At 36.8% G+C, this 24274-nt stretch overlaps 2 protein-coding genes across 3 annotated transcripts in view; one reads left to right on the top strand and one right to left on the bottom strand.

The window, feature by feature from the left end:
• The window catches only part of LOC114481225 (transient receptor potential cation channel subfamily M member 4-like), a 24523-nt gene extending 19090 nt beyond the window's left edge, over window positions 1–5433 (bottom strand). Inside the window, exons 1-4 of one of the 2 annotated variants that reach the window (XM_028475824.1) lie at window positions 5214–5433; window positions 2103–2164; window positions 1671–1848; window positions 1398–1578 (exon numbers count right to left, since the gene is read on the bottom strand). In XM_028475824.1, coding sequence (XP_028331625.1) covers window positions 1398–1578; window positions 1671–1848; window positions 2103–2164; window positions 5214–5279 — 487 coding nt within the window. In that variant the 5' untranslated portion in view covers window positions 5280–5433. The remainder of the gene's footprint in view (window positions 1–1397; window positions 1579–1670; window positions 1849–2102; window positions 2165–5213) is intronic. The other variant, XM_028475823.1, reaches the window with a different exon arrangement.
• On the top strand, window positions 2113–24274 carry LOC114481800 (synembryn-A). The gene is made up of 15 exons (XM_028476838.1): window positions 2113–2243; window positions 14766–14862; window positions 15476–15566; window positions 15653–15700; window positions 17829–17846; window positions 17941–18030; window positions 18576–19144; window positions 20330–20465; window positions 21236–21424; window positions 21532–21626; window positions 22208–22364; window positions 22449–22544; window positions 22676–22820; window positions 23782–24061; window positions 24133–24274. The coding sequence occupies exons 3-15, from the start codon at window positions 15477–15479 to the stop codon at window positions 24272–24274; spliced, it is 2055 nt and encodes a 684-aa protein (XP_028332639.1). The 5' UTR covers window positions 2113–2243; window positions 14766–14862; window position 15476.

Raw genomic sequence — 24274 nt, 5'->3', positions numbered from 1 at the left:
TATATGGATATGTATTACGTATTGACAGCCACTGCCTTTCTTTAATCACATATCGTTCATGTTTTACATAACATCCATTTTTTGTTTTGATTAATGTATTCATAACGTTTCAATTCACCAGTTCATCAAGGACTGGATTTGGTCCCCGGGCCTTGAGTTGGACACGTGCCTTAAATCTTTACCAACTCTCTCCTTACGCAACACAACAAATACTGTAAGTCTCCAATGGGAATGATTGCCTTTGTTTTCCAAAGCACAGAGTGACCTCAGACGACTGGAGATAAACATCGCTTTGCACCACCTGTTCTTGGGGAGGAAGCAGCCATTGTAGCGCCAAATTAGGATGCGACTCCAGGGAGTCATACAGAACGAGGGGCTGCATCTTGTAGCAGCAGGATTGTTCCTGCTCCCACCAACAGGACTAGGTTCCGATGTCTTCCAAGAAGACTTCAGATCAACACTCCTCATTGAAGTGTTTATTTGCATTCAAACCTGGAGGTGAATCACTGCATTTGCTTCACTAAATTACACTGAGGTGCTCCTTTTCATACAAAATATTTTGTGTTATATTATATTTAATTCTATGTATGTTGTATGCAATTGCTGTAAACATGTCAAAAGTTCCTCTTTTCATTGATGAGAAAAGTCAACCGTTCTTTCATTATTTGATATTTTAGAAGCTTGTTTGTTCACCAAAAACTGATGTTAGTTGATCTAAATCAGTGGCTTCCAACCTTTTTTGGATCATGGCCCCATTTTAATATCAAAAATGAATGGCGACCCTAAAGACATTTTTTTCTAGAATTACTTTTTGATCATGTTTGTTTTACTGTATTATAGATACTGAGTAGCGAGGATTAGAAACGAGTAGTGCCAGCTCAGAATTGAAAAAGAATGGATTTTATTATTAATTAGATTCATATGTGACAAAGTGAAAGTATAGAATACAGTTGTTTAAGATTTGTGTTTTGATTTGAAAAATATAATAAAACATTTTAAATCACTTTTTTCTTTACTAGACATACTACATTTCAGGCGACCCCATTTAAACTCCAGGTGACCTACATGGGGTTCCAACCCCAAGGTTGAAAATAACTAGTCTAGACAAAAGTTTGTCTTGTTTGTCTATGGACAAGAAAAACTAGAAGCAGACAATTTCAGGTTTGGAAAACAAACACCCAAGAAAATTATCATAATTGATGTTAAATAAATAGTTTTCAATGTCATGATTCCTCTCATTCTCACAGTTAGAAAAGTAAATATTCAGCTTCTGAAAGACTAAAACCTGCACATCCGTGATAGCATAGGAGGAATGAGAAAGGTTTCACAGACTTTCTTCACGTTTGACCAACTACCGTCAATTGACGAGTCACGCGCTGCTTTGGCGTGGTGTTTACCTGTGCTCTGCGAGGCTTTCACGAGGCCCTGTCGGATCACCTCCCGCACCCAGGTCTTCACATTTGTACTGCCTTCTCCGCCCACAACAGAAACCACCAGGTTGGGGGAAGGGAGACCCCAGTGGTTTGTCATCAGGGTGTAGATCATGGCCGGGGGGGTGTCCCATGACAGACGCAGGAACTAGCAATCAAACGGAGGAGTTGAAATCAATGATCATCTTACAAAACTCTAGACATAAAGGATTTATTGACATCACACAGATGAACACCCACGTAGCTTTGCCTCTTGCTAGCTCCTACAAACTGCAGCTCTCCAAAGGCATCGGTTGGGTACTCGGAGGAATGCTGGGCGGTGTCCCAGTGGTTCACAATAGCAGTGCTGAAATAGTCCCCCAGAGCCACAGAGGTGTGGGTGTCCCTCTTATTCCCACATTGACAAAGATTATCAGCCCTAGAAAAAAGAACATTTAAAAATAACTAGAGCATAGAAATAGAAAACACCTTTATTAATCCCCAGAGGGGAAATTCACATTTGCAGCAACACAGTATATATAGTATAAAAGCAACGAGTAAGTATTTATATTTATTTTTGTTCAAACATAGGATAATAGTGTAAAAAAAATAAACTCGAAAGAAAAACAACAAATATGCAAATGACAACATGACTAAATAGTTTAAAGAGACAGTAAATAAAGCTCTCAGCACCTCCGAGTATCTTCTACGAAGGTGGTGCACACTCTTTTCTTGATGATTTTGGGGATCCATCTCTGAAAACAATTCAAAACAGTAAGAATGGGACTTTAGGCAAAGCATAGCCATAGCATGTTGCTACAGACCTCTACTCAGGTGAGAAATGCTAACACACAGCTAGGCGATAAACAACAGTCAAAACACACCAAACTGTGACTTCTAACGCGGGGCTGTAGTTTTAGCTCATACATGAAAAAGTGTGAAACGTGCAGATAGTGAGCAAGTGTACGGGGTAGATGTGTAGCTTTGGTTTGCGAGTGTATACAGTATAATCTGTATAAACAGATTAACGTCAAATAACCTAAACCAGAAGTAGGCAACTTTTATCACAGCGGGGCCACAAAAATGCGTTTGATTAATGAGCCACATGATCAACATTTAGAATAATGAGTAATTTGAGCATTAATACAGGAAAGAACAAAGAGTTTTTATAGTCATTTTGTGTGTTTTTCTCTCATTCTGTGTATGTTTGTTGTTGTCTTGCTCGTTGCGAAGCATTTTGTGCATTTCTGTAGTCCTTTGTGTATTTTTCCTGTAAAATACATGTTTTTTAGAGTCATGTTGTGCATTTGTGCTGTCATTTAGCAGCTGTCAAGTAATTTTTGTGTATTTCTGTTGTCATTTTGCTTGTTTGTTAGTACTGTGGGTTTGCTGAGTCACTTTTCATGTACTTCTGTTCATGTAGTTTTGTGTGTTTTTGGAATATTGTATTTTATTGTATATTCCCGCAATGTTGTAATTTCTTGCTCATGTTGTGTGTATTTTTCTGTCATTTTTTACATTTACTTTGGGGGCCGCATAAAATTAGACCAAGGGCTGAATGTGGCCCCCGGATTTTTTGAAGAATTTAAATACTCTGAACCAGAGTCAAGTTTTAGAGTTGATTAGTGTCGGTATCAGACGGCACCCATTAGGGTGGGGGTGAACACAAGGCTCTAGTTTGTTCTTTTTGGATAAAATTGTTAATATCATTAAGTAAGTCATGCTTAAAAATATATAAATGCTACAGTTTAAATAGATACATAAACTGTATTGATCCCCAAGGGGGAAACTAAAGGAAAATATTCAATAAAAACCTGTGTAACCATTAAAGTTTTATATATATATATACACAAGTGAATATTATATTAGAGGTGGGATAAACACTGAGTTCACGATATGATACACGACAGTGATGCAACGGGGGAAAAAAAGTATATTATATTGTGCATTGTTGAATTGATTTATTCTTTGTAGCATTTATATTAATTCATACAATTGCAATGTTTTAACTTTAGTGAGGTTAGTACACATTCAGAGCCATAAATGCAATGGTACTTATAATTTGAAGAATAATTTATTTTGGTGTTGCGGTTTTTGGCCTTGTTTGGTCTTTAAATTTTCAGTTTTCGGCCAAGAATTTTCATTTGCATCGCTAGTACACAATATTGATCAATACAATATTTTGAGAAGGAAAAAAAAAAGAAAAATTTATGTTTGTTTTTTTCTAACTAAAATGTATATGATTTTGAAGTATGTATGAGAACAAAAAACTAAAAATGTGACTGCTAGACTGACAATCTGACACAAAGTAGCTAAAAAAAAAAAGGTGGGAATTATGAGCTAGAACTAAGACTGAGCTGGTCTCTTTGTCTAACACCAGTGCCTGACCCTTACGGGTTTCTTTCAGTGCAACTGGAAATAAAAACACATTCAAAAAATATTTTCTTTTAAGAATATTAATGTTGTTATTGCTGATATGGTAAATAGTCCAATTACAGAGGTAAAAGTAACTGTAACTGAGTTGCTTTTATCGGTACTTGTAGTTGTACTTATTTGAATATATTTCTAAATCAGTCATTTTACTTGTATTCAAGTATGTTTTAAAAGAGGTAACGTAATTTGTTACATTCCTAAACCCAACTGTTACACAGTAAATTATTTCATTTTATTTTAAAAAGATCAACAGACATTGTGAAACTACACAAAAATTAAATATCCAGACAACAATCAAAATGCATCACATCATAGCCGACCAATCAGAATAAACGTAATGCACATTGCCAAAACAGCATTAAATATGATGGTTATTTTCTCAGTTTTAGAGTTGCTAAATTTAGCTATACGTAAATTATTATTTTATTTTTGAAATTAATTGATTAGTGTAAATGATTTTGTTTTTTGTTTTTTTTTGTTTTTTTTAAGAATTGTAGATTGTGTATGCTTTTGTAGGAAATAAATTAAGTTAAAATTGTGAAATATTGGTCTCTTCCTTTTTAAGTGTATACATTAGCGTGGCTAAATTTATTAGCAAAAATAAACGTGGGTTGGGGGAGGGGGTGAAAATAACTAGTAACTTTTACTTTGAGTACTATTTAATAGAGATACTTTTTAACTTGTACTTGAGTATTTTATGCATGACTTACTTGTACAATTTCAATAAAGTAACAGTACTTCTAATTGAGTAGGATATATCAGTACTCTTTACACTTCTGGTTTTTGGTTTATTTAATTATTATATAACTTTCCATCTTTCCACTGCAACAAATCACATGTAAACACGAGGTAAACTTGACAGTGTTATGGATTAACTGGTTTCCGTAGTAACTGATGTCAGACTTCCTTGTTATCGAACTACGAGGTCACATGTCAAAGTTAATGACTCAACAAAAGTTTTTGTACTTTTATTATGTTTTTTCTGCAAACAAAAAAGTAACGCACAGGTAATAATTATTACATGTGGGCTCTCGCGCGGTATAAAAGGCATGACAGTCACCATTTACCAAAGCGACTATTAGATTTATTACACCACTTATCTGCCGCTGTGTTCGTTTATATATAAAACAAAGCTAATGTTGCCACATACACACAATGAACCATACTTTTACACACACACACACCGTAATGTTTGGTGTCGACACTAAAACTGTGATTTATCACTTCAGGAGAAATAAAAACAGAGTTTCAACACCTCTTCCGCTTCTTCTTTTTTTTTTTTTTTTAACAGCTCTGTTTGCAGCTGTAGAAGTGACTGTAAAACAGCTCCATTAACAACAGCAGAAGAAGACCAGGAAAAACATGACGTACCTGGTCCTTCTCGGTTTTAGGGATAGTGTCTCTGCCTCCTCCACCGTCTCCCCCGGTGTCCCTCATCGTGTCTCACGGTCACATGAACAACGACACATTTATGGACATTTTTTTCTCAGCTAGGAAGCGTGTGTAGGTGCAGCAGAGACTAGACACTCAGGTGAGGGTGTGGTTTCCTCCTGAGACCCAGAGACAAGACAAGCTGTCAATCTTCATTATTTAGTAAATGAGGAGGAGCCTCCAGTGCAGGCACGTCTCACTTTACTATTAGAATCCAGGATTTGGTTGTGTTGAATTAACGAGATAAAAATAGGTTAAAAAAAAAAATTAGAGGAAATTTTTTCTGGTTTTTTTTTTTTTCTGAATTGATGAAATAGAAATAAGTAAAGAAAAAAAACGCACTTTTCAGTTTTTATAGGATTTTTTTTTTTTTTAATTGATGAGACAAACATAAGTAAATAAAAAGTTTGCCCTGTTTTTATAGGAAATGTTTTTCCTGTTTTTTTTCTGAGCTGATAAGATAAAAATAAGTAAAGAAAAAAATTGCAACATTTTTCTGTTTTTATAGGATTTTTTTCCCGCTTTTTTCTGAATTGATGATATATATATATATATATATATATATATATATATATATATATATATATATACATACATATATATATATAGCAATTACATATATATATATATATAAATATATATATATATATATATATATATATATATATATACATATATATATATATATATATATATATATATATATATATATATATGTAATTGCTACTGGCTTGTGTTTTTGTCAAATTCCCTGTGCTTTTTTTTTTTTTTTTTTTTTTTTTAACTGTACTTGGCTAAATAAACCATTCTGATTCTGATTCTGATATTAAAAAAAATGTTTTTCCTGTTTTTATAGGATTTTTTTTTTTTTAATTCCTCTAAAAACTTATCATCAACTCAAGAAACTAAAAATAATTCTTATGAAAACAAAAAAATGGGCCTACATTTCTTTATTTACTTATTTTTAGATATTTACATTATTATTTTTTTGTGTATCATATTTTTCTGTATATTATTAGTATTTTAATTTATGTGCATTGTTGTAGCTTTCTTGTGTATTTTCAGTCATTTTGTGCATTTTTTTATTTTTCATTTAAAGGGCCGCACCCAATTAAACCGAGGACAGCATGTGGCCCCCGTGCCGCCAGTTGCCCATCTTCTGCTCTAATGACTGACTTTTTGCGCCCCTTGCATCAGACAAACAGCTGAACTCACAGGCTCTGGGTGATTTTCTGGTGTCTGCATTCTTAATATATCCCACAGTAAGACATACAGCAGAACAATTTAGATCTTTATATTTCCACCTATCTATATTTACATTTTACTGTGGGCCTACAGAAAAACTGAAAAGAAAAAAACTCAAAAAATCCTATTACATTTTAAACATTTACTTTAAAATGTTATAGCCTTTTTAAAATAAATAGATAAATAAAAGTAATACATATCAGACATTTGTCTTCTTGGTTTACAAACCCTTTGATATTTGATATTTGTTATTTTTGGCTAATTTAAACAAACTGTAACCCAACAAACTAGTTTGCACTAAATATTTATTGCACAACACATTTAAATACTGTAGAATTCATATTATAAAGAAGTTACATGCATGGCTATGCATTTTATACAACCTTAACACATCCCATGCTTGTGCTTACATCATTAATATTAAGTACCAGTCAGTCAAAGTGAATACAGAGATAAATAGTAGGAAAACGGACAACTCAGAAGTCCATAAAAGCGGTTCCACTTTGGTTCTATCTGCCATATCCCTGCGGATCTTTGGCCTTCTTGGACTCTTCCTTTCCACTGGTTTTGCTGATGTGGTACAAAGTGTTGGCGAGGTTGTGAAGCTGACACGTTCCGAGCTGGCATCCTCTCTGAGGAGCACGAGGAGGTCGCAGCTTCCCTGCCATTCTGTCGGTAAAGAAAGGGGTGTGAGGGACTGTGACTATAGACATCAACCAATCACAACTTCTTTATCAGAGGCAGGCAACTTTCATCACAGCGGGGCCGAAAAAAATGAGTTGTTTTTTTAATCAGAGGGTCACATGATCAACATTCATGTCAACATTTAGAATAATGACCAATCTGAGCATTAATACATGCAGGAAAGAACAAAGAGTTTCTATAGTAATGTGTGTTTTTATGTCATTCTGTGTATGTTTGTTGTTGTCTTGCTCGTTGTGAAGCATTTTGTGCATTTCTGTAGTCCTTTTGTGTATTTTTCCAGTAAAATATTTTTTTTTTGGAGTCATATTGTGTATTGTGTGCGTGAATTTGCGTTTTTTTTTTGCGTATTTCTGTTGTTGTTTTGCTTGTTTGTTAGTACTGTGGGTTCGCAGAGTAATTTTTTATGTTTTTCTTGACTTTTTTGTGTACTTTTGTTGTAATTTTCTGCAATTTGTATATTTTTCAGAGTAATTTTGTGTATTAATGTTGTCGTTTTGTTCATTTTTGTAGTGATTTTATGTTTTTGGAGTATTTTAATCATTTTAATCTTGTCTTTTACTGTATTTTTCTGCAATGTTGTAATTCTTTGTATTTTTTAAATGTATTCATGTCCTTGTTTTGTTGTATTTTTCTGCCATTTTGTACATTTACTTTGGGGGCCTCATAAAATTAGACTGAGCGCCACATGGGGCCCCCGGGCCACCAGTTGCCTATGTCTGCTCTATATCTACCTTTGTTTCAGAGCATGCAGGTCTATTAGTCGTCCTTCTGAGTAAAATGGGACGATCTTGAGTGATGAATAATGTTGCTCTTGCATATCCTCGGCCTGTTTCACGCCTGTAGCCTGGACTATTGTCCCGGGGAGGACAACGTCTGCGTCTGACCTGTGGGTCCAAACAACCACAAAACTGATTTAAAAGCCAAACATCTCTACATTCAAACTTTAAACTATTAATGATAAAGATATTGAGAGGTTTTTGGTAATTGTTGTACCTCTGAGTCCGTCTCAGTGGGGAGGCAGCAGTCAAAGGCACGGTCAGCAGCAGCAGAACTGCTATCTCCATGCCGCACTTACCTAAAAAGTTACACATTTTAACATTAATGAACAGATGTTAATATAAAAAGTAATGATTACATGGTTTTGGCTAATTTAAATACTTAATTTAAAAAAAAATAGCAAACTCTAACCCAGGGGTCACCAACACGGTGCCCGGGGGCACCAGGTAGCCCACATGGACCATGTGAGGGGCCCTCGGGAGCTCTAGTCTACAAAAATCTGATTTACTTTCCAGGATGCAAACTCACAAAGAAAAATACATAAGAGAGATTTGATTAATACTTAGTAAAGTTAAATACCGCTGATAAAGTTTTAGTATTAAATTAACCATCATTAAATGTTTATTTTCACTAAAACATTGAGACAAATGTTTTTAAATGATGCAGATCTAGTGTATGGTTAGTGGTATGTTATATATAATATATGATTATGTTTTTAAAAATGCAAGGGGATTTTTTTATAAAGTTGAATGGAAATGAAACAATTGCACAAATTGGGAGAAAAAAGTGTTTCATGTACATGAAACCTCAACATTTCATACCTTTTTAAGTTTCTGCTATTCTTCCTTATTATCTCGTCCTCTAAATTAAAATAAAACTGTAAAAATGTAGCATTTAAGAAGTTCTATACACTATACAGTAAAGGTTTTAACCCCTGCTCTAACCCAACAGATTTGTTTGCAATAAATATTTGTTGCATTTAAATACTGAATAAATTCATTTTTAAAAGAAAAACATGAATTAGCGGTTAATATAAGAAATACATATTGTAAGATATTTTTGATAAATAGTGAATAATAGAGGAAGTTTGGAGACTTACCGCCAAAGAAATGCAAAAAGTATCTGTGTGTTGTTGGAAAAACCATTCAAAGTGACTGGTGTCACCCCTGCTCCACCTCTGTTTTTATACAGTGGTGGTAAACAGCTGGCTTGGGGGGGTGGTAGTGGAGGAAAGGGGGGTTGCCTGTTCTCCCAGGCCGACTCCCACCTCTGGTAATTAATGAGCCAAGATGGCAGTTTTATTCTCCATTTACCAAAGCTCCAATGCCAACATAAACAAGTCCTGAACAACAGCATAGTGACACAACATCACACATTTGAAGTGACCTTCTTTCCCCCCACACCGCCACCCCCCACCCCCTCGCTCACATCCTCCTGGATGGCTCGCCATTCTCAGCACTTGCTGCTGAGCAATTGTTCCAGAAGTCACTCTTTCATTTCCATCACCTGCAGGAAGTGCGCTGGGCCTAAAATTAACTTACCCCCCCCCCCACTCCCCTCCCCCATTTCTTTATCGTCTCATTTTTCCTGTGGCTTTTTCCCTTGAGTCATTTATATCGTCACTGTTTACTCCTTAAAATGTCCTTCGTTCTCACCCCCCCTCCCCTGCATTCTGGTAGTGGTTCAAAACCCAACTTTCTTTTTAATAAATCAAGTTTTTCACTTCTATTACATCAGCAATAGGTTGAACTTTTTTTGTATGTAAGCCAGGGTTGGGGTCAATTATGTTTGTAATCGCATAGTTGATCATTAATTACAGGTAATTGTGATTTCAAAAATATGTTGCTGTCGTAATCATTATTAAAATGTAACTGAGTTTAGATCATTGTCTTTGTAATTGTAATTGACATGAAAATTCCATAAAAACTGTCAATTATAATTAAACGTAAAAGTGTGGAACCGTGATACAGTTCTATGTACAGTTCTACACATGTTACCAATTATTATAAGATATGTTTCATATCAAGCTTTCTAACATTTTACCATTAAAACAAATGACATTGAGGGGTACACTGACGCAAAAAAGAGCGCAGACGACCACACCAAAAATATTAAAATTTATATTTTCATTGATTAGGATGCCTAACAAGGTAACCAATAGATAGGAAATAAATTAGATGATAGATATTTGTTTTTAGTGTATTTTACAGCTGATTTAGGACCTGTTATCACTAGAGATGCTAACAGAAAGCTAACACAAGAGAAAGGTTATTAGGTTATTTAATTCAGGCTCAGTAATTAAAATAGATCCCCGTAGGGGAAATTCACACGTTGCAGCAACACCATAGAATAGCAAAATGATAATAGTCCAAATATGCAACTGTGGGACTGACATAAATTAGAAAGAGATACAAATAATAATTAAAAATGAAATTTAAAAAAACGGCATAAAAAAAACAACAATGTGCAAATGATAAATGGAGGAATGTGGTTGGGGGGGTTATCAGTGTTGTTGCAGTTTTAAGTTTAATCGTAATATAAATTTAGTAATATGAACGTATGCGTAACTGAATGCGTAACTGTATGCGTAACTGAATTGTAATTGAACATGGATAGTTGAAAACGTAATTGTAGCTGAAAAACGTAATTAACCCCCAACTCTGATGTAAACTAACAACAGTCAAAGAAACAAGAAATCAGAAACTTTGCCGTGAACCATCATCTGTTGTTTTTTATTATTTTTAGATAAAGCTGTGAACCTACTGGGAACAAGTGTCACATTTAGTTTTTTCAGTCCTCCCCACTCTTTCTCAGCCTTGATCCTTATCCCTTATTCACTACTGACTCCCCCGACCAAAGCTATTGTGCGCCCTTTTCCTGCGTCCACGATCTGGGCCTCTCACATTGTCAAAGCAGTGCACTGAGTCAGCCCTGGTGCAGCATCAGCAGCAAAATGATTATTATTTTGTGTATTAATAAGTGGATTACGAAGGCAACAAGGCTTACGTGAGATATCAGAGCGTCTGTGAACCACTTTCCTGCACACCTGCTCCAACGTTTCCAGTAAAAAAATCTTTTCAATGATAAACATCAGAAGAGATGAAAACAATAGAGCTTCTCCTTCAAAAATAATGAAGGTTGACACCATCATGTTTCATGTGATTAACAATAAAGGCAATTTACGGTAAATCAGGGGTGTCAACTCATTTTAGTTCAGGGGCCAAATACGGAGCAGTTTAATCTCAAGTGGGCCACAGTTTTATGTGGGAAAACAAGTGATTTCGACATTATTCTGCCCTAGTTTGCACTTCTACATATACATAAAATACTAAATATGCAAAAAATTGACAATATCCAAGCTATAAGTGATAGATTTCAGTCCCAACAGAATCTTCACTTCAAATTTCCTAGATTTTCTGACAAATTTCTATTTAATAAGGGAAATACTATTTAAAAATTTGAGAAAAATGAAAGGATTTTGCAAGAATTTTGAGTTTTTTCAACAGTTTAACATTAAAAATGACTAATAATGCCCTAGGAACACTGTGAGCTACAAATATTGTTGAGTTTCATTTACGATTCATGTTTTCTCTGTCATTTCTAATTTTCCCATGGGCCAAATTGGATGCTACAACGGGCCGGATTTGGCCCCCGGGCCATGAGTTTGACACGTGCTGTAAATGTTTCCCAAAAAAATGTAAACTACACATTTAAAACCAGTTTTATTACAAAACAGTTTTTGTTTTTTTAACACTTAAGATATAAGATATGTTTCTAGAGTGTGTTCACTTTTTATATGTTAGTCATGCTGAAGTCGTACCAATTTCCTTCAATAATGATATTTTCATGTATTACGTTCACCTTTAATTATTTATTTTTTATCTGACGGACTTTCTCTTTGTTAAGTAAACAGTTGGATTAATGTGTTAACATTTAAAAAAATAAAATAAAAATCAAAGAATATAATATCCTGTGGTAATATATCGCTTTATCAGTTTGATATTTGTGCAAATATCCAAAGGAAATGTAGGTATTTTTCTGATCAGTTGTTCTTTAATTTTGATTTTAAAACAAACTCAAGTAAATTTTAAGTGATTCATATGATTTAGGTATAAAATTACACTAAAACAATGTAAACGCACAGAGAGATATTAATTGCAGCAAAAGTTGCAAAGCTTAAAAAGGAAGAAGAAAGAATCATCCATAGGGCATCATTAATGAAAAAAAAAAATTTAAAAATTGATGTATATCACTTTAGGATTATTTATCTAGCCTTAATCATATCAGGAAAGTCTGACATTTTAGTATTTAATATTAAATTTTAGTGATTCATATTTAGTTGGATTGGGGTGGACAAGTGCTGTGCAGTTTGCATGTTCTCCTTAAGCTTGTGTGAGTTTTCACCGTGTACTCCAGTTTCTTCCAATCATCCCAGACTAGCGCCCTGTCCAAGTGTGTTTCTTAAATTACACATAAGTGCATGAAAAAGTTAGAATTTAGCTTTAATTACCACCTGTCATTATTCTGACGAACAAAAGTCAGATAAATATATAACGTCAGGGAAAGGAAAAAAATGGTGGTCATTTTGCATTTTTATATGATGGAAAATCATTTATTTTACTGTAATATTAGCACATAAACAATGAAGATTGTCTTCATCCTGTTTTCATTTAGTAAAGTGAGCCTTCAATGCCTCGACACATGCAGGTCAGTTGTGTTGGGAAGACATTTTGTTTTTGATGCCAGGATGATTACATTGTAGAATCCTGAAATGCGTCACGGGCAGTTCTTCGTTTCCTTTCTTCTCCCACCTGTAAGGCCAGCTTTAGGTCATCCACGACCTGCAGCTCAGCTTTGTTGATATCTTTTATCCAGTTCATTTCAAAGCAATACTCGTGCATTTCCAGGAGAGCTCTTCTCTGAAGCACCTCGTGACTTTTGTCCCACTATCGCTGATGTCGTCTGTATCCTGTTGTTGTACGCCTGCATCCACCGGCCGTCCACTTCAGGCCTTGTTTCCTTTACCTACTGGGCACAAGAGTGAACATCCGGCCAGGAAAGCCTGTCATTCATTCTCCCAAGACATCTCCTCACAGAAGTCCATCCATTAGGATACTTAGGACACCTTGCTTCAAGTGTGGGAATGTTTTTGTAACCAGCATTGGTTCACTTCTCGATTCTGAGGCGAGGTCATCAGACCTTTGCAGATTATGATGTAATCATTAAGAGACAATCATACGTAGGTTGACACAGTCGAGTAAGAAAAGTACAGTATAATCCAGTGTTTCTCAAATGAGGGTACGTGTATACCTAGGGGTACGCAATACAGAGAGAGAGTGGAAAAAGAATAAATCAAGTGTCAGTCGCCATTAAGAAGAGAAGAAGAGCTCCGTGTGCATGTAAATAACTAAATCCACTGCTGGTCCTTTATTTAACGCACACGGAGCTCTTTTCTCATCTTAATGGCGTCTACGTAACAGCAGAGTGGGAACCGTCACCCCTTGTGGCCACAAATTTTTTCGGGTCACGGTTTTGATTTATCATCTCCCAGTAAACAAAAGAGGTGCACATCGAATTTTTAAACTTTTATAGATTTTTAGGGCAACCCAAAGCATTACAAAGTTGTCATTTTGACTGAAAAAGCTGCTAAATGATCCTGTATGCTTCAGTCTAATAGAACACAATGGGCTAACAGGGGCTAACCACGTCATCAATGACGTCATTTCAACATGGCGGTGCACAGGGTGAAGAAGTCCCATTTTTAAAAGTTAATAAAACAAATGTGGTGCAAAATAATGTGTTTCGTTAGGTATAGATCTTCTAATAAGGACATTTCAAAGGTTTTAGATCCCTTTAAAAACAGTATATTGGTGTGTTCATAAAATCCTACATTGTTTACTATACGAATGACTCTTTTTTATAGTGTGCTTAGTGATTGTAAGGTGTTTTTTTAGTTATTGCCCCATATTTTCACACAGTAATTTAAATATAGTAACACAAGTGAACTATAGAATATATAGTGCAGCTCTCTCATTCAAAACGTTCCTTGCTTTCAACAACACTCCAATCTTTATGGATCATCTACCAAGAGGAGGTTAAATAAATCATTTTAGGTGACAGATTATGAGGTGCACAGAACGAGCAGCATGAACAATCCTAGCTATACTGCATCAGCAAGGCACAAAGAACTAGGAAACATCATCATTATGCTCAAAGACAAGGTGCCATGACGGAAATGTTAGATTCTGTAAAATGTTTTGATTATTTTCATATTAATACTATTTTAAAAACACAACTAAATCCTTTGTTTTGTCCATGACCTGACATCATTTCTTATCGGACAGAAGAACCGCATATGTAGGTGATCCTAGCCCGTCCCAGAGAAGCTCATAAGTTCCAGCCCAGCTCTCAGTTTCTCATCCACCAAAGACGCAACAGCTAAAGAAACACAATATTTAAAGGAAGCTGCTTAATGGCTATTTTTCTCCCTTTGAAGTATTAATCTATTTGAGTAAAAAAGTGACTAATGTTGAGCAGTGGAAGTGCATGAGTGGTGCAGCTACACAAGAATGGAAAACAAATAAAAGGTCAACACGGGCAGATATTCTGTAGGCTTAGAGTCCATTAATGGATTATATCCATGAACACTCCATGGCTCCTGCATCTCTCTTGGATTAAAGCGAGTCAGGCAGAGAGAGAGAGAGTGAGAGACTAAATGCATGACAGTGACTGGAAAGATTATGAATAGAGTACATTTAATAGCAGAGCACACATTGGAACGTATACACCAAGGAGGAGTAGAAGTGGACAGCAGTGGATCATCTGCAAATTCTCACCTGGCTGATAAACTAAAGACTACAAGGTAAATGCCTGCATCAGTTATCAATGTCAACGTGTAAACTGACTATTTTTTTTTCTAGAAAATGTGCTTTTTTTTCCCCAAAAAGACATTTATTTTATTTATTAGTCTATACCAGGGGTTCTCAACTGGTCTCACGCTGGGATCCACATTTTGCCACGCTAATCAATTCTTTTTCTTTTTTTAATTCAACCAACCAAATTTAGTTTTTCAAAAAACGCTTTTGAAAACACACATACGGTATATAATCTTTTTTTTAAACATAAATCTGTATATTTTCCTGTGCGACACGCATTTCACAACAAAAAAGTTTCTTTCAAAATAAAAGACAAGTCCAACTTAACATAAGTATTTATCTATTTTGGTCCAGTTGTCCACGACCCACCAGTTGAGAATCGCTGATCTATACATATAACACAATTTAATGTGAAACTAATGGATAAGATCAAATGAAATATTTCAAATCGTCACAACTCTCCTGATATAATAGTGTGTTTTGTTGTAATTTTATAATGAATAATGTATTATAACCCTCGCTGCTGCATTAAGCTGATTATTGTACAACTTTTTTAATTTTGTTATGGCCTGAATGATCTCTCTGGATGTGTGCACCAAGCATGAACGTAAATATGGAGCGGATTATCCAGTGCATCAAGCAGGGGGATGAGAACAGCCTTCAGACGCAGCTGCAAGAGTTTAACAAAGAGGTAACCACTAACCACACGCAAGCTCTGCACTTTGCACTAAAACACCAGCTTTTCACCATGACTTTCATCTTTTCTGCCTCCATCAGTACGCCCAGTGCTTCTTCTGCGATGAGGAGGAGAAAGAACAAAGGAAAGTGAGTTAGTTTGTGTAAAATCACCTGTTAAATGTGTAACTATAGGGCTCCGTAATGAGGCTTCAACCATTCCTCCAATCCAGACATAATCAACCGGCGGCCCGGGAACCTTGGTATAATTTTGTCCGGCCCCCAGAACAAAATTGTATATGATGAAGTTGGAAGTTTTACGAACACATGCACAAAACTCCAGAAACACAGAAAACGACAGCAAAATGTCAACATAAGTAAACACGAACCAACCACTTAAACACAAAATGACTACAAAAACCAACAACATATACAAAAGGACTTCAAAGACACACAAAATGCCAATGAAATTGCACAAAATGACAGAAAAATATACATCAGGAACACAAAAAAAATGACAAAAGCACACAATGACTCAAAAAACGCACAATAAGGCAACATAAATTCACCATATTGGCAAGAAAATGGACAAAATGAATTCAAAAACACACAAAATGTACAAAAACTACAAAAGAAACAAGAAAATATACACAAAAGGACTACAAATACAAAGAACCCTTTTTTATTTCCTGTATTAATGCTCAGATTTGTCATTACTCTAAATGCTAACATTAATGTTGATAATGTGGAGCTCGGATCAGACAATCACATTTTTGTGGGCTCTGGTAGAAGTCGCCCTTCTCTGACCCAGTCCATCCATTCACACCCCCCACCCCCAACCTCACCTCACAGTCTGTATGTGATTAGTATTTCTGCTGCATCAGTTCTCCCTGATCCTCTCAATCCATACACACAGTGTACAGGCAGAGTGATTGGACAGGAGGTAGATTAACTTTTCAAACGTAAGACATTTCTGTCTTCCTTTAAACACACCAAAAACCTGAATAAAATCCCATTTTTACCAACCTTTGTCCAAGGTTTAGGAGAGTTTTTTTTATCATTATTTATTATTTCCAAAGGTACAACAAAGAATGTCACATTAGAAGATTCTATTGACAAAGTGTTTCTACAAAGTTCCTAACACTAAAGCATTAGGAACTCCAAACCTATAAAAACAACAACTGCTGTGACCAATCCCTTCTCCAGCATTGTGTCAAACCACCATTAAGATGTTTCTATGATTACATTGTGCACTGATGGAGGGGGCTGTGGTTGATTTAAGAGAACAGGTGTTAACTGAATGCAGTATTTTAGTTTTAAACAAGAGCACTAAGAGAGAGCAAACCTCCACCAAGTACCAAATATTGTCTTTTCAATATATTGGCTGTTATCTTGATCATTCACACTTTAGACATAGGCAACATTCGGCCCTCGGTCTAATTAAATGAGGTCCCCAAAGTACTGTAAATGTAGAAAATGACAGAAAAATATACAAACAAGAGTAGGAATACATTAAAAAATACTAATAATTACAACATTGCAAAATACAATAAAAGACAAGAGAAAAAAACAGAAAATACTCCAAAAACACAAAACTACTACACAAATGAACAAAACATCAACAGTAATACACAAAATGATTCAGGAAAATATACAAAATGACAGAAAATGACAACAAAAGTACAGCAAAAAACAAGAAAAACACAAAACACACAGTACTAACAAACTAGAAAAACAACAGCACAAATACACAGTATGACTCAAAAAAACGTAAACTTTACAGAAAAAATACATAAAAGGACTACAAAAATACCTCACAATGAGCAAGACAACAACAAACATACACAGAATTGAAGAAACCAACCACACATAACGAGTCAAATTTCATAAAGACCAGTCTATTAAAAACCATGATGTGGATTTTTGAATTTTCACCAATGATGAGAAATGGGGACTTTTCAGTTTTTGAAACTGATCCAGAATCAGTATATTTAAAATTCTTTGGTTAAAATGGTCAAAAACCTGTTAATTGCTTTGCTTTTGACATAATCCTGACAAACAAACAAATAAATAAAGGTCGGTAAAAATATGACCTTGGATATAATAACTGAATATATTATTCATAGATCCTGGATAACACAGAAATATTTAAAAACATGTTTGTTTTTTTTAAACAACTCTGAAGGATGAATATTATGTAATGAATTCTTTATTTTGTTTGCCTCTGACTTGCATGCCTTTGCTTTTCTGTTGACGACTGATTGTCCAACTCCTCAAGCAAAGGAAACTGGAGCAGGTACAGGGTCTGAAAATGATCTGAATAAATCAAAAAATAAACATAACAGAATAGGATGTGCATGTTGTGTATTTTTTGTTCTTTTTTTCACCAGTTTAGGAAGAATAAGTTGAAGAATTGTGCAGAATCAGATTCTGATGCTGACGAGTCAAAGCAGGAAGATGGAGGCCTTGTTCTCAGACAGGTATCTCATCACTCATGACGAGATGTTGTCCTCATCTCCTTATATGGTTCAATTCAGTCAGGATCACTTTAGTCAAATAGCTTTGTTTAGCATGGCTCAGTTCTGGGACCTCTTCCCTTTCCAGCAGCTGCGTGGAAAGTCCGAAGCGAAGGGAGCTCCCATTCGCTTTTCCATGAGCTACATGGAGAGGCATAAGCAGAGAGAGCGGTCAGCAGGACCCCCTGGAACAGAAGCATAGATGTTTAGATGGCAACAAAAGACAGTGTTTAATTAGGCAGAGGAGGAGGAGCTGGGATGGGGGGGTGTTGCGAGGTGTTTGCAGACCAAGTGTGTGGAAGTAGGTGTGTTGCCGTGGTGTAAAAACAACGCTGAGACCAACTCTAACCAATGGGAAGCATAGAACATGATCAGCTGGATGATTAACTGACTAGGGGATGGATGGTGTCAGTTGTTCACAGCTACTGACAGATGAAGGAGCTGGACTAGCTTGACTTCCGTGCCTGCCTGAACTAACGTGACGCTCAATTTCTTGTTTCTGTTTGCAGACTTTGGCTGTTGTTGTTGTGAGGTTCCTAAGGACAGTAGTTAATGGTCGTCTGTTGAGAGTCTGTCTTCGCACTCTGAGGATCCTTTCCAGAGACAAAAAAGTCCTCGCCCCCTTAGTGACGGACGGCGCTCTCCTGACACTGGCCAAACTAGCCGGGCTCACCACTAGCGATACCAGTGAAGAGGATGAGCCTGAGCCTGATTTCTATGACAAAATTCTAGCTTCTCTTGCTCAGACCAAAGCACTTCTGGGAGGTATCTGCGAGGGTGAAGGTGAAACTGAAGCCAACGAGCTACAGGAGGAGAGTAATGTCTTTGACCAAGAAGACGAGGATGCAAACACAGACATCGGCGTCCCCAACTGTGAAGAGAATGTCAGTGGCCTCCATCACATGGTGCTGGAGCAAGGAAGGAGGGACCGCAGGGAGAGCAGGAAAGATGGGGTGGAAGAGGAGGAGGTGGAGGAAGGAGATCCTGGAGATGAGATGCAGAGAAAAGAGGCCATGAAGGTGTTGTGCAACGTGGTGTACAACAGCAGCATCGCACAGGAGAAGTTCAGTACTCTGAGGTGAGCTCTTACAGACAACAACCAGCATCTAAAATAGGTAAAATATGTCCTTCCAATGGCCTACCCTTACTCCCTCTTCCCTGTTCCCTTCCCACTCACCAAGGTGAAACACTGCCCTCTCCTTTTATATTCTTCCTTTAATAAGGTTTTTTTCTTACCCTTCCTTTGGGAGGTCAGGTGATGGTCACAATTATGCAATAAAATAAATGATTATTAACTTTATTGCAATAATAAAATGTACACACCTATCGCAAAAAGATTGCACTACACGTATTCATACTAAGACTTTCATTACAGTTTCCCCAAACTCATTAGGAAAAATACAATTCGTAATATAATGTCTATAATATACAAATATTTAAAGTGCCATAAAACACAGCGACTGTTCAAAATATATATGAATTCATTTTTTGGTCTACTTCAGATGTGTAGTATGAGTTTTCAGTGAAATGGTCCCAAACTTTTGAGACTTTAGGTTGGTTCTTCTTCTGTTCCAATTGTGCATTTTATGAGTCACTGTATATGTTTTTGTTATTTGTTGTGTGTTATATTTGGATTTTGTTTATTGTCAATCTGTGCCTTTTTGATTTTGACCGTATTTTTGTTGTTTTATGTATTTTTTCTGTTATTTTGTGTAACTGTTGTTTTGTGAGTTCATGCAGTTGTGTTTTGTGTCTAATGTCCTTTCGTGCGTATTGTGAGTCTCTTGTGTTTTTGTTGACATTCTTTGCATTTTGGTGTTGTTTTGTCTGTTTTTGGAGTTATTTTGTGTATTATGTTGGGCTTCATATTACTTCCAATTTCTTGAATTTTTGCTGGATCTCTCTTGGGGGGCCCCACAGAATTAGACAAAGGGCCGCATGTGGCCCCCAGGTCGTCAGTTGCCTATGTTTGCTTTAGGAGCTGCAATCACAAAGCTGCTGATAGAGCCAACACTCATTTATCCTCCCGCACATGAAAACAAGATGAAACCTGCTCAGAGAGCTCTGAAATGCACAAAATTCCAGAGCAAACATCAATCACTTGTATTCAATATAAAATGAAATGAGTCATCATTCAACAACACAAGGATCAACCAAACAGGTGGTGGACATTTATCATCTTTTTATATTGATAAACATCTATATTTTTCTTTGTCAGATTATATTCAGAATGAAACTTTTCTCCTTGTCTCCTGTCCTACAGACTGATCAATGGACTGATCCAGGGTCTGCGCCCAGGTGCTGGCTCATCGTCTCCCTCTAGTGTTCAGTTCTATCAACTGCGCCTCATGTTCCTCGTCACTGCACTGCGGCCTGAGCTCAGCACCCAGCTTCAACAAGTACACGACCCTATTTTATCTTATTTTACATTCAAACAAACTTCCCACTGCACTAAATATTATCCTCAAACACATTTTACACACGGGATCAATCTGAAACCAAGGGATGTTTCCCTCCAGAAAATTGTTAACCAAGTCTTTGTGTCAGACACTTTGTTTATTTGTTGAATAAAATACGATAATGAAACCGGTAACCTGTTCTCTAGTGCCACCATTAGGTGAAACTTTTAAATTAGAATTATTTTAACTTAAATTGTTTTCACTTTCACTGTGAAAGAGCTGTTCCAAAACCACATTGACTGTAAACCTTTTCCTAGAGGAGATTTTTTGAGAGAAAGAGAAAGAGAGAGTGCAGATAGCAAAACACACAGGATCTATGGTCACACAATCAAAATAAATGATTTATTTGCAATAATAAAGCATTGGAATTTACATACCTTCAAGTGTTTTACATTGATGTACATGCAATCTTATATTTGTCTGTTCCGGGACGTCCTTGCCCTTTCCTTATGTGGAAAGCCGGAGACCGGGAGTGCACTTCTTCTACCTGACCAATAGGGAGTCAATCTGGGCTGTTGGTTGATTGGAGGTGGGGCTGGCTTGAAGTCCGCGGCCTGCCTGAACTAACACTATGCTCAGTTTTTACTAAGCTAAAACAGCTTGGGGTCAAATTGACCTCAGAGGAACACCAATGCGTGCAATGTGTTCAAATTGACCCCAAGCATAATAGGAGGGTTAATATCCTGAAGCGTTTTGTTTCTCGTCTTCAGACAGGAGGCGTGTCTCTGCTCACAGCAGCTCTGGAGAGGTGCTTGGAGGTGCAGTGGAAGGACCAGTACGAGGGCTCTTTGGACCCAGCAGCACCACCCATCTCCCTGGACGCCTCTCAGCAGATCATTGAGATTCTCAAGATCCTTTTCAACATCACCCACAGCTCCCACAGAAAGGTGCCGAGTGAGGTCAGTGAGGATGAGGGCGACCACAAACCTGCTCTTCAGACGAGAGAACAAGAAAGCATTCCTGTTTTTGACCTTTTGACCTTTTGACCCTCATTTTACTCCTGCAGGACGATGCAGCACTTTACCGTCATCTTGTGGCTATTCTGCGTCTCTGCCTGATGAGGAAAAGTGTTCTGACCACCGATGCTGATGAGCTGCAGGGGTGAGCATGTTCACTTCTTCAACATGCCAATAACATGTTTATGCAAAACTTTCAAAACATTATTGACTAATATCAAATATTTGAAGAAATATAAATGTTTTCAAAGAACCATCTGTAATTTGTTAAAATATAATAAACTCTAAAATGTTCCTTACTCCGTCAGATTAAATGAAATGCAAGGTATTGAATTTAAATTCTGTCATTTTTTTGTCTGGTTTTGATCAGAGCTGCACTATATTTTAGTGCGTAATACATTAAACAGAAAATAGAGCTAACTGTGCATGCATTAAGCAACAATCCTGTGTGATAAGACATTTGAATTATTGGATAATAATTATTAAGAATTATTGGAGAATTTAATATACACAATGATTTATGTTTTCTCCTAAATGAGGGGGCCAAATTGGCTGCTCTAAAGGGCCAGATTAGGCCCCCCGGCCTTGTGTTTGACACGTGTGAATTAGATGTAAAATACATATACTGTATATAATTTTTTTAAAAGGCACACTCGAGGAAAACATGCAGAATCTTGAACAGAATCTCTTTCTACATTGGTATATAAATCACATTCTTTTTTTCAGTCACACAGTCAACCTGCTGTCAGCGCTGCCTCTGCAGTGCCTGGACGTTCTGCTGATGGTTCCCCTGGAGCAGAACTCTGAGCAGTGTGAGGGCCGACGCCTCAACATGGACTGTGTCCACGCCCTGCTGATGTTCATGGAGAGACGCTTAGAATCAGTGTGGAAAACTTTAGATTTCATTTAAACCTCTGTGAACACAATGCAACTAAATTAAAAAAAAAACATATATTATGTGCTTCAGGGAGACAAGATCAAAGAGAAACTGACTCCAATCCTCAACCTGCTGACAGAAAGCTGCAGGGCCCATCGGGAAACACGCCACTACATCAGGAAACATGTAAGGCCCCTCAGTTATAGATCAATAACACATTTTGTATCCAGAGCTTCCCTAAATGACTATTTTATTCTATTTATAAGACATTACTGCCATGCAAAGGTCAAACTCATGCATTTAATCCCTTTTCTTAGATCCTTCCTCCTCTCAGAGATGTGACGCACCGTCCAGAGGAAGGCTGCACGGTTAAGAGTCGTCTGATTCGTCTCATGACTCATCTGGATACAGATGTCAAACACTGTGCTGCTGAGCTCATCTTTGTCCTCTGCAAGGAAAACGGTACGTCTGAGCGCCAGTGTAACTCTGAAGAGAGTTTGGTTTCCTCCAAAAATCTAAATTCACCATTGTATGTTGACGTCATCAGATGAGATCTATGTTTAAAAAGGTACTTTGAGGACTTTGTGGGCAGTTAAAGAAGAGCAACGACAAGGAACCAAAATAAAATGAATATATGACAGTATTAAAGTTCAAACCATTATAATGAACTTCAAAAACACTTGACAATTTATTATATAACTTATACCTATACTGTAGGTCAGGGATGGGAAATATTTTTCACAGAGGGGTCAGATTGTTTAATCTGAGGGCCACATTATCAGCTTTCATTTCAGCAATTAGAATATTAACCGATTTGGGCATTATTGCAGAAAAGAACATAGGGTTTTGTCACTATTTGTTGTCTCTTTGTGTGGTTTTTAAGTCATTTTGTGTGTTTTGGAGTCATTTAGTGTATTTTTTCCTATCACTTAGGGGATTTTTGTTGTCATTTTGTGTGTTTTTCAAGTCATTGTGTTTTTGTTATCTTTTTGTGTGTTTTTTTTGTCATTTTGTGTACTTTTCTGTCATTTTTTTGAATTTTTATTGTTACTTTGTGTATTTTCACTAATTTTGCGTACTTATGTTGGCATTTTTATGTAGTCATTTTGTGTTTAAGTGGTTTTTTTGTGTGTATTTGTTGTGATTTTGTGTAGTTTTGAAATTTTTTGTGCGTTTTTGTTGTTACTTTTGTTGACATATTGTGTTTTTTTGGAGTTATTTTACGTATTATGTCGGGCTTCATATTTTTTCCAACTTCTTGAAGTTGTTTTTGGTGGATTTGTTCTGGGGGCCACATGTGGCCCCGTGGCCTCCAGTTGCCTATGTCTGCTATAAGTAAAAAAAAAAAAAAAAAAAATCAAATATTAAAGTTAGTGTCGTTTAATCCTTTTTCACACTGATTTCATGTGTGTCCTTTCCTCAGTGAGGCGTTTTGTGAAGTACACTGGTTACGGTAATGCTGCTGGGCTACTGGCCACCCGAGGTCTGCTTGGAGGACAGGGCTTCAGGACTTCCAGCCCAGACGCCCACTACTCCAGCGACTCTGACTCGGACACTGAGGAGTACCGTCAGGTCAAGGACCGCATCAACCCGGTTACAGGACGAGTGGAGGCCGAGATGCCGGACCCCATGGAGGGAATGAGTGAGGAGGAGAAGGAGGAGGAGGCCAAGAGGCTGATCATGCTCTTTAATAAGCTCTCCAGGTCGCCAGATACCTCATCCACAACCTCTTGAATCATTTATGGATAATTTAACCCTCCATGTGTTCTTGCAGGGATAACATCATCCAGCCCATGGGGGTGAATGCAGAAGGGAAGCTCGTCCCAATGTCAGGACTGAGGGGAAACCCACTCATCGAGGAAACACTGTCTGAGTCTGAATCTGATGAAGATGCTGGAGAGGGAACCAATCGCTGA

The sequence above is a fragment of the Gouania willdenowi genome, chromosome 19 (assembly GCF_900634775.1).
Source record: "Gouania willdenowi chromosome 19, fGouWil2.1, whole genome shotgun sequence".
Lineage (NCBI taxonomy): Eukaryota > Metazoa > Chordata > Actinopteri > Blenniiformes > Gobiesocidae > Gouania > Gouania willdenowi.
This window is presented reverse-complemented; position numbering and strand designations above follow the sequence as displayed.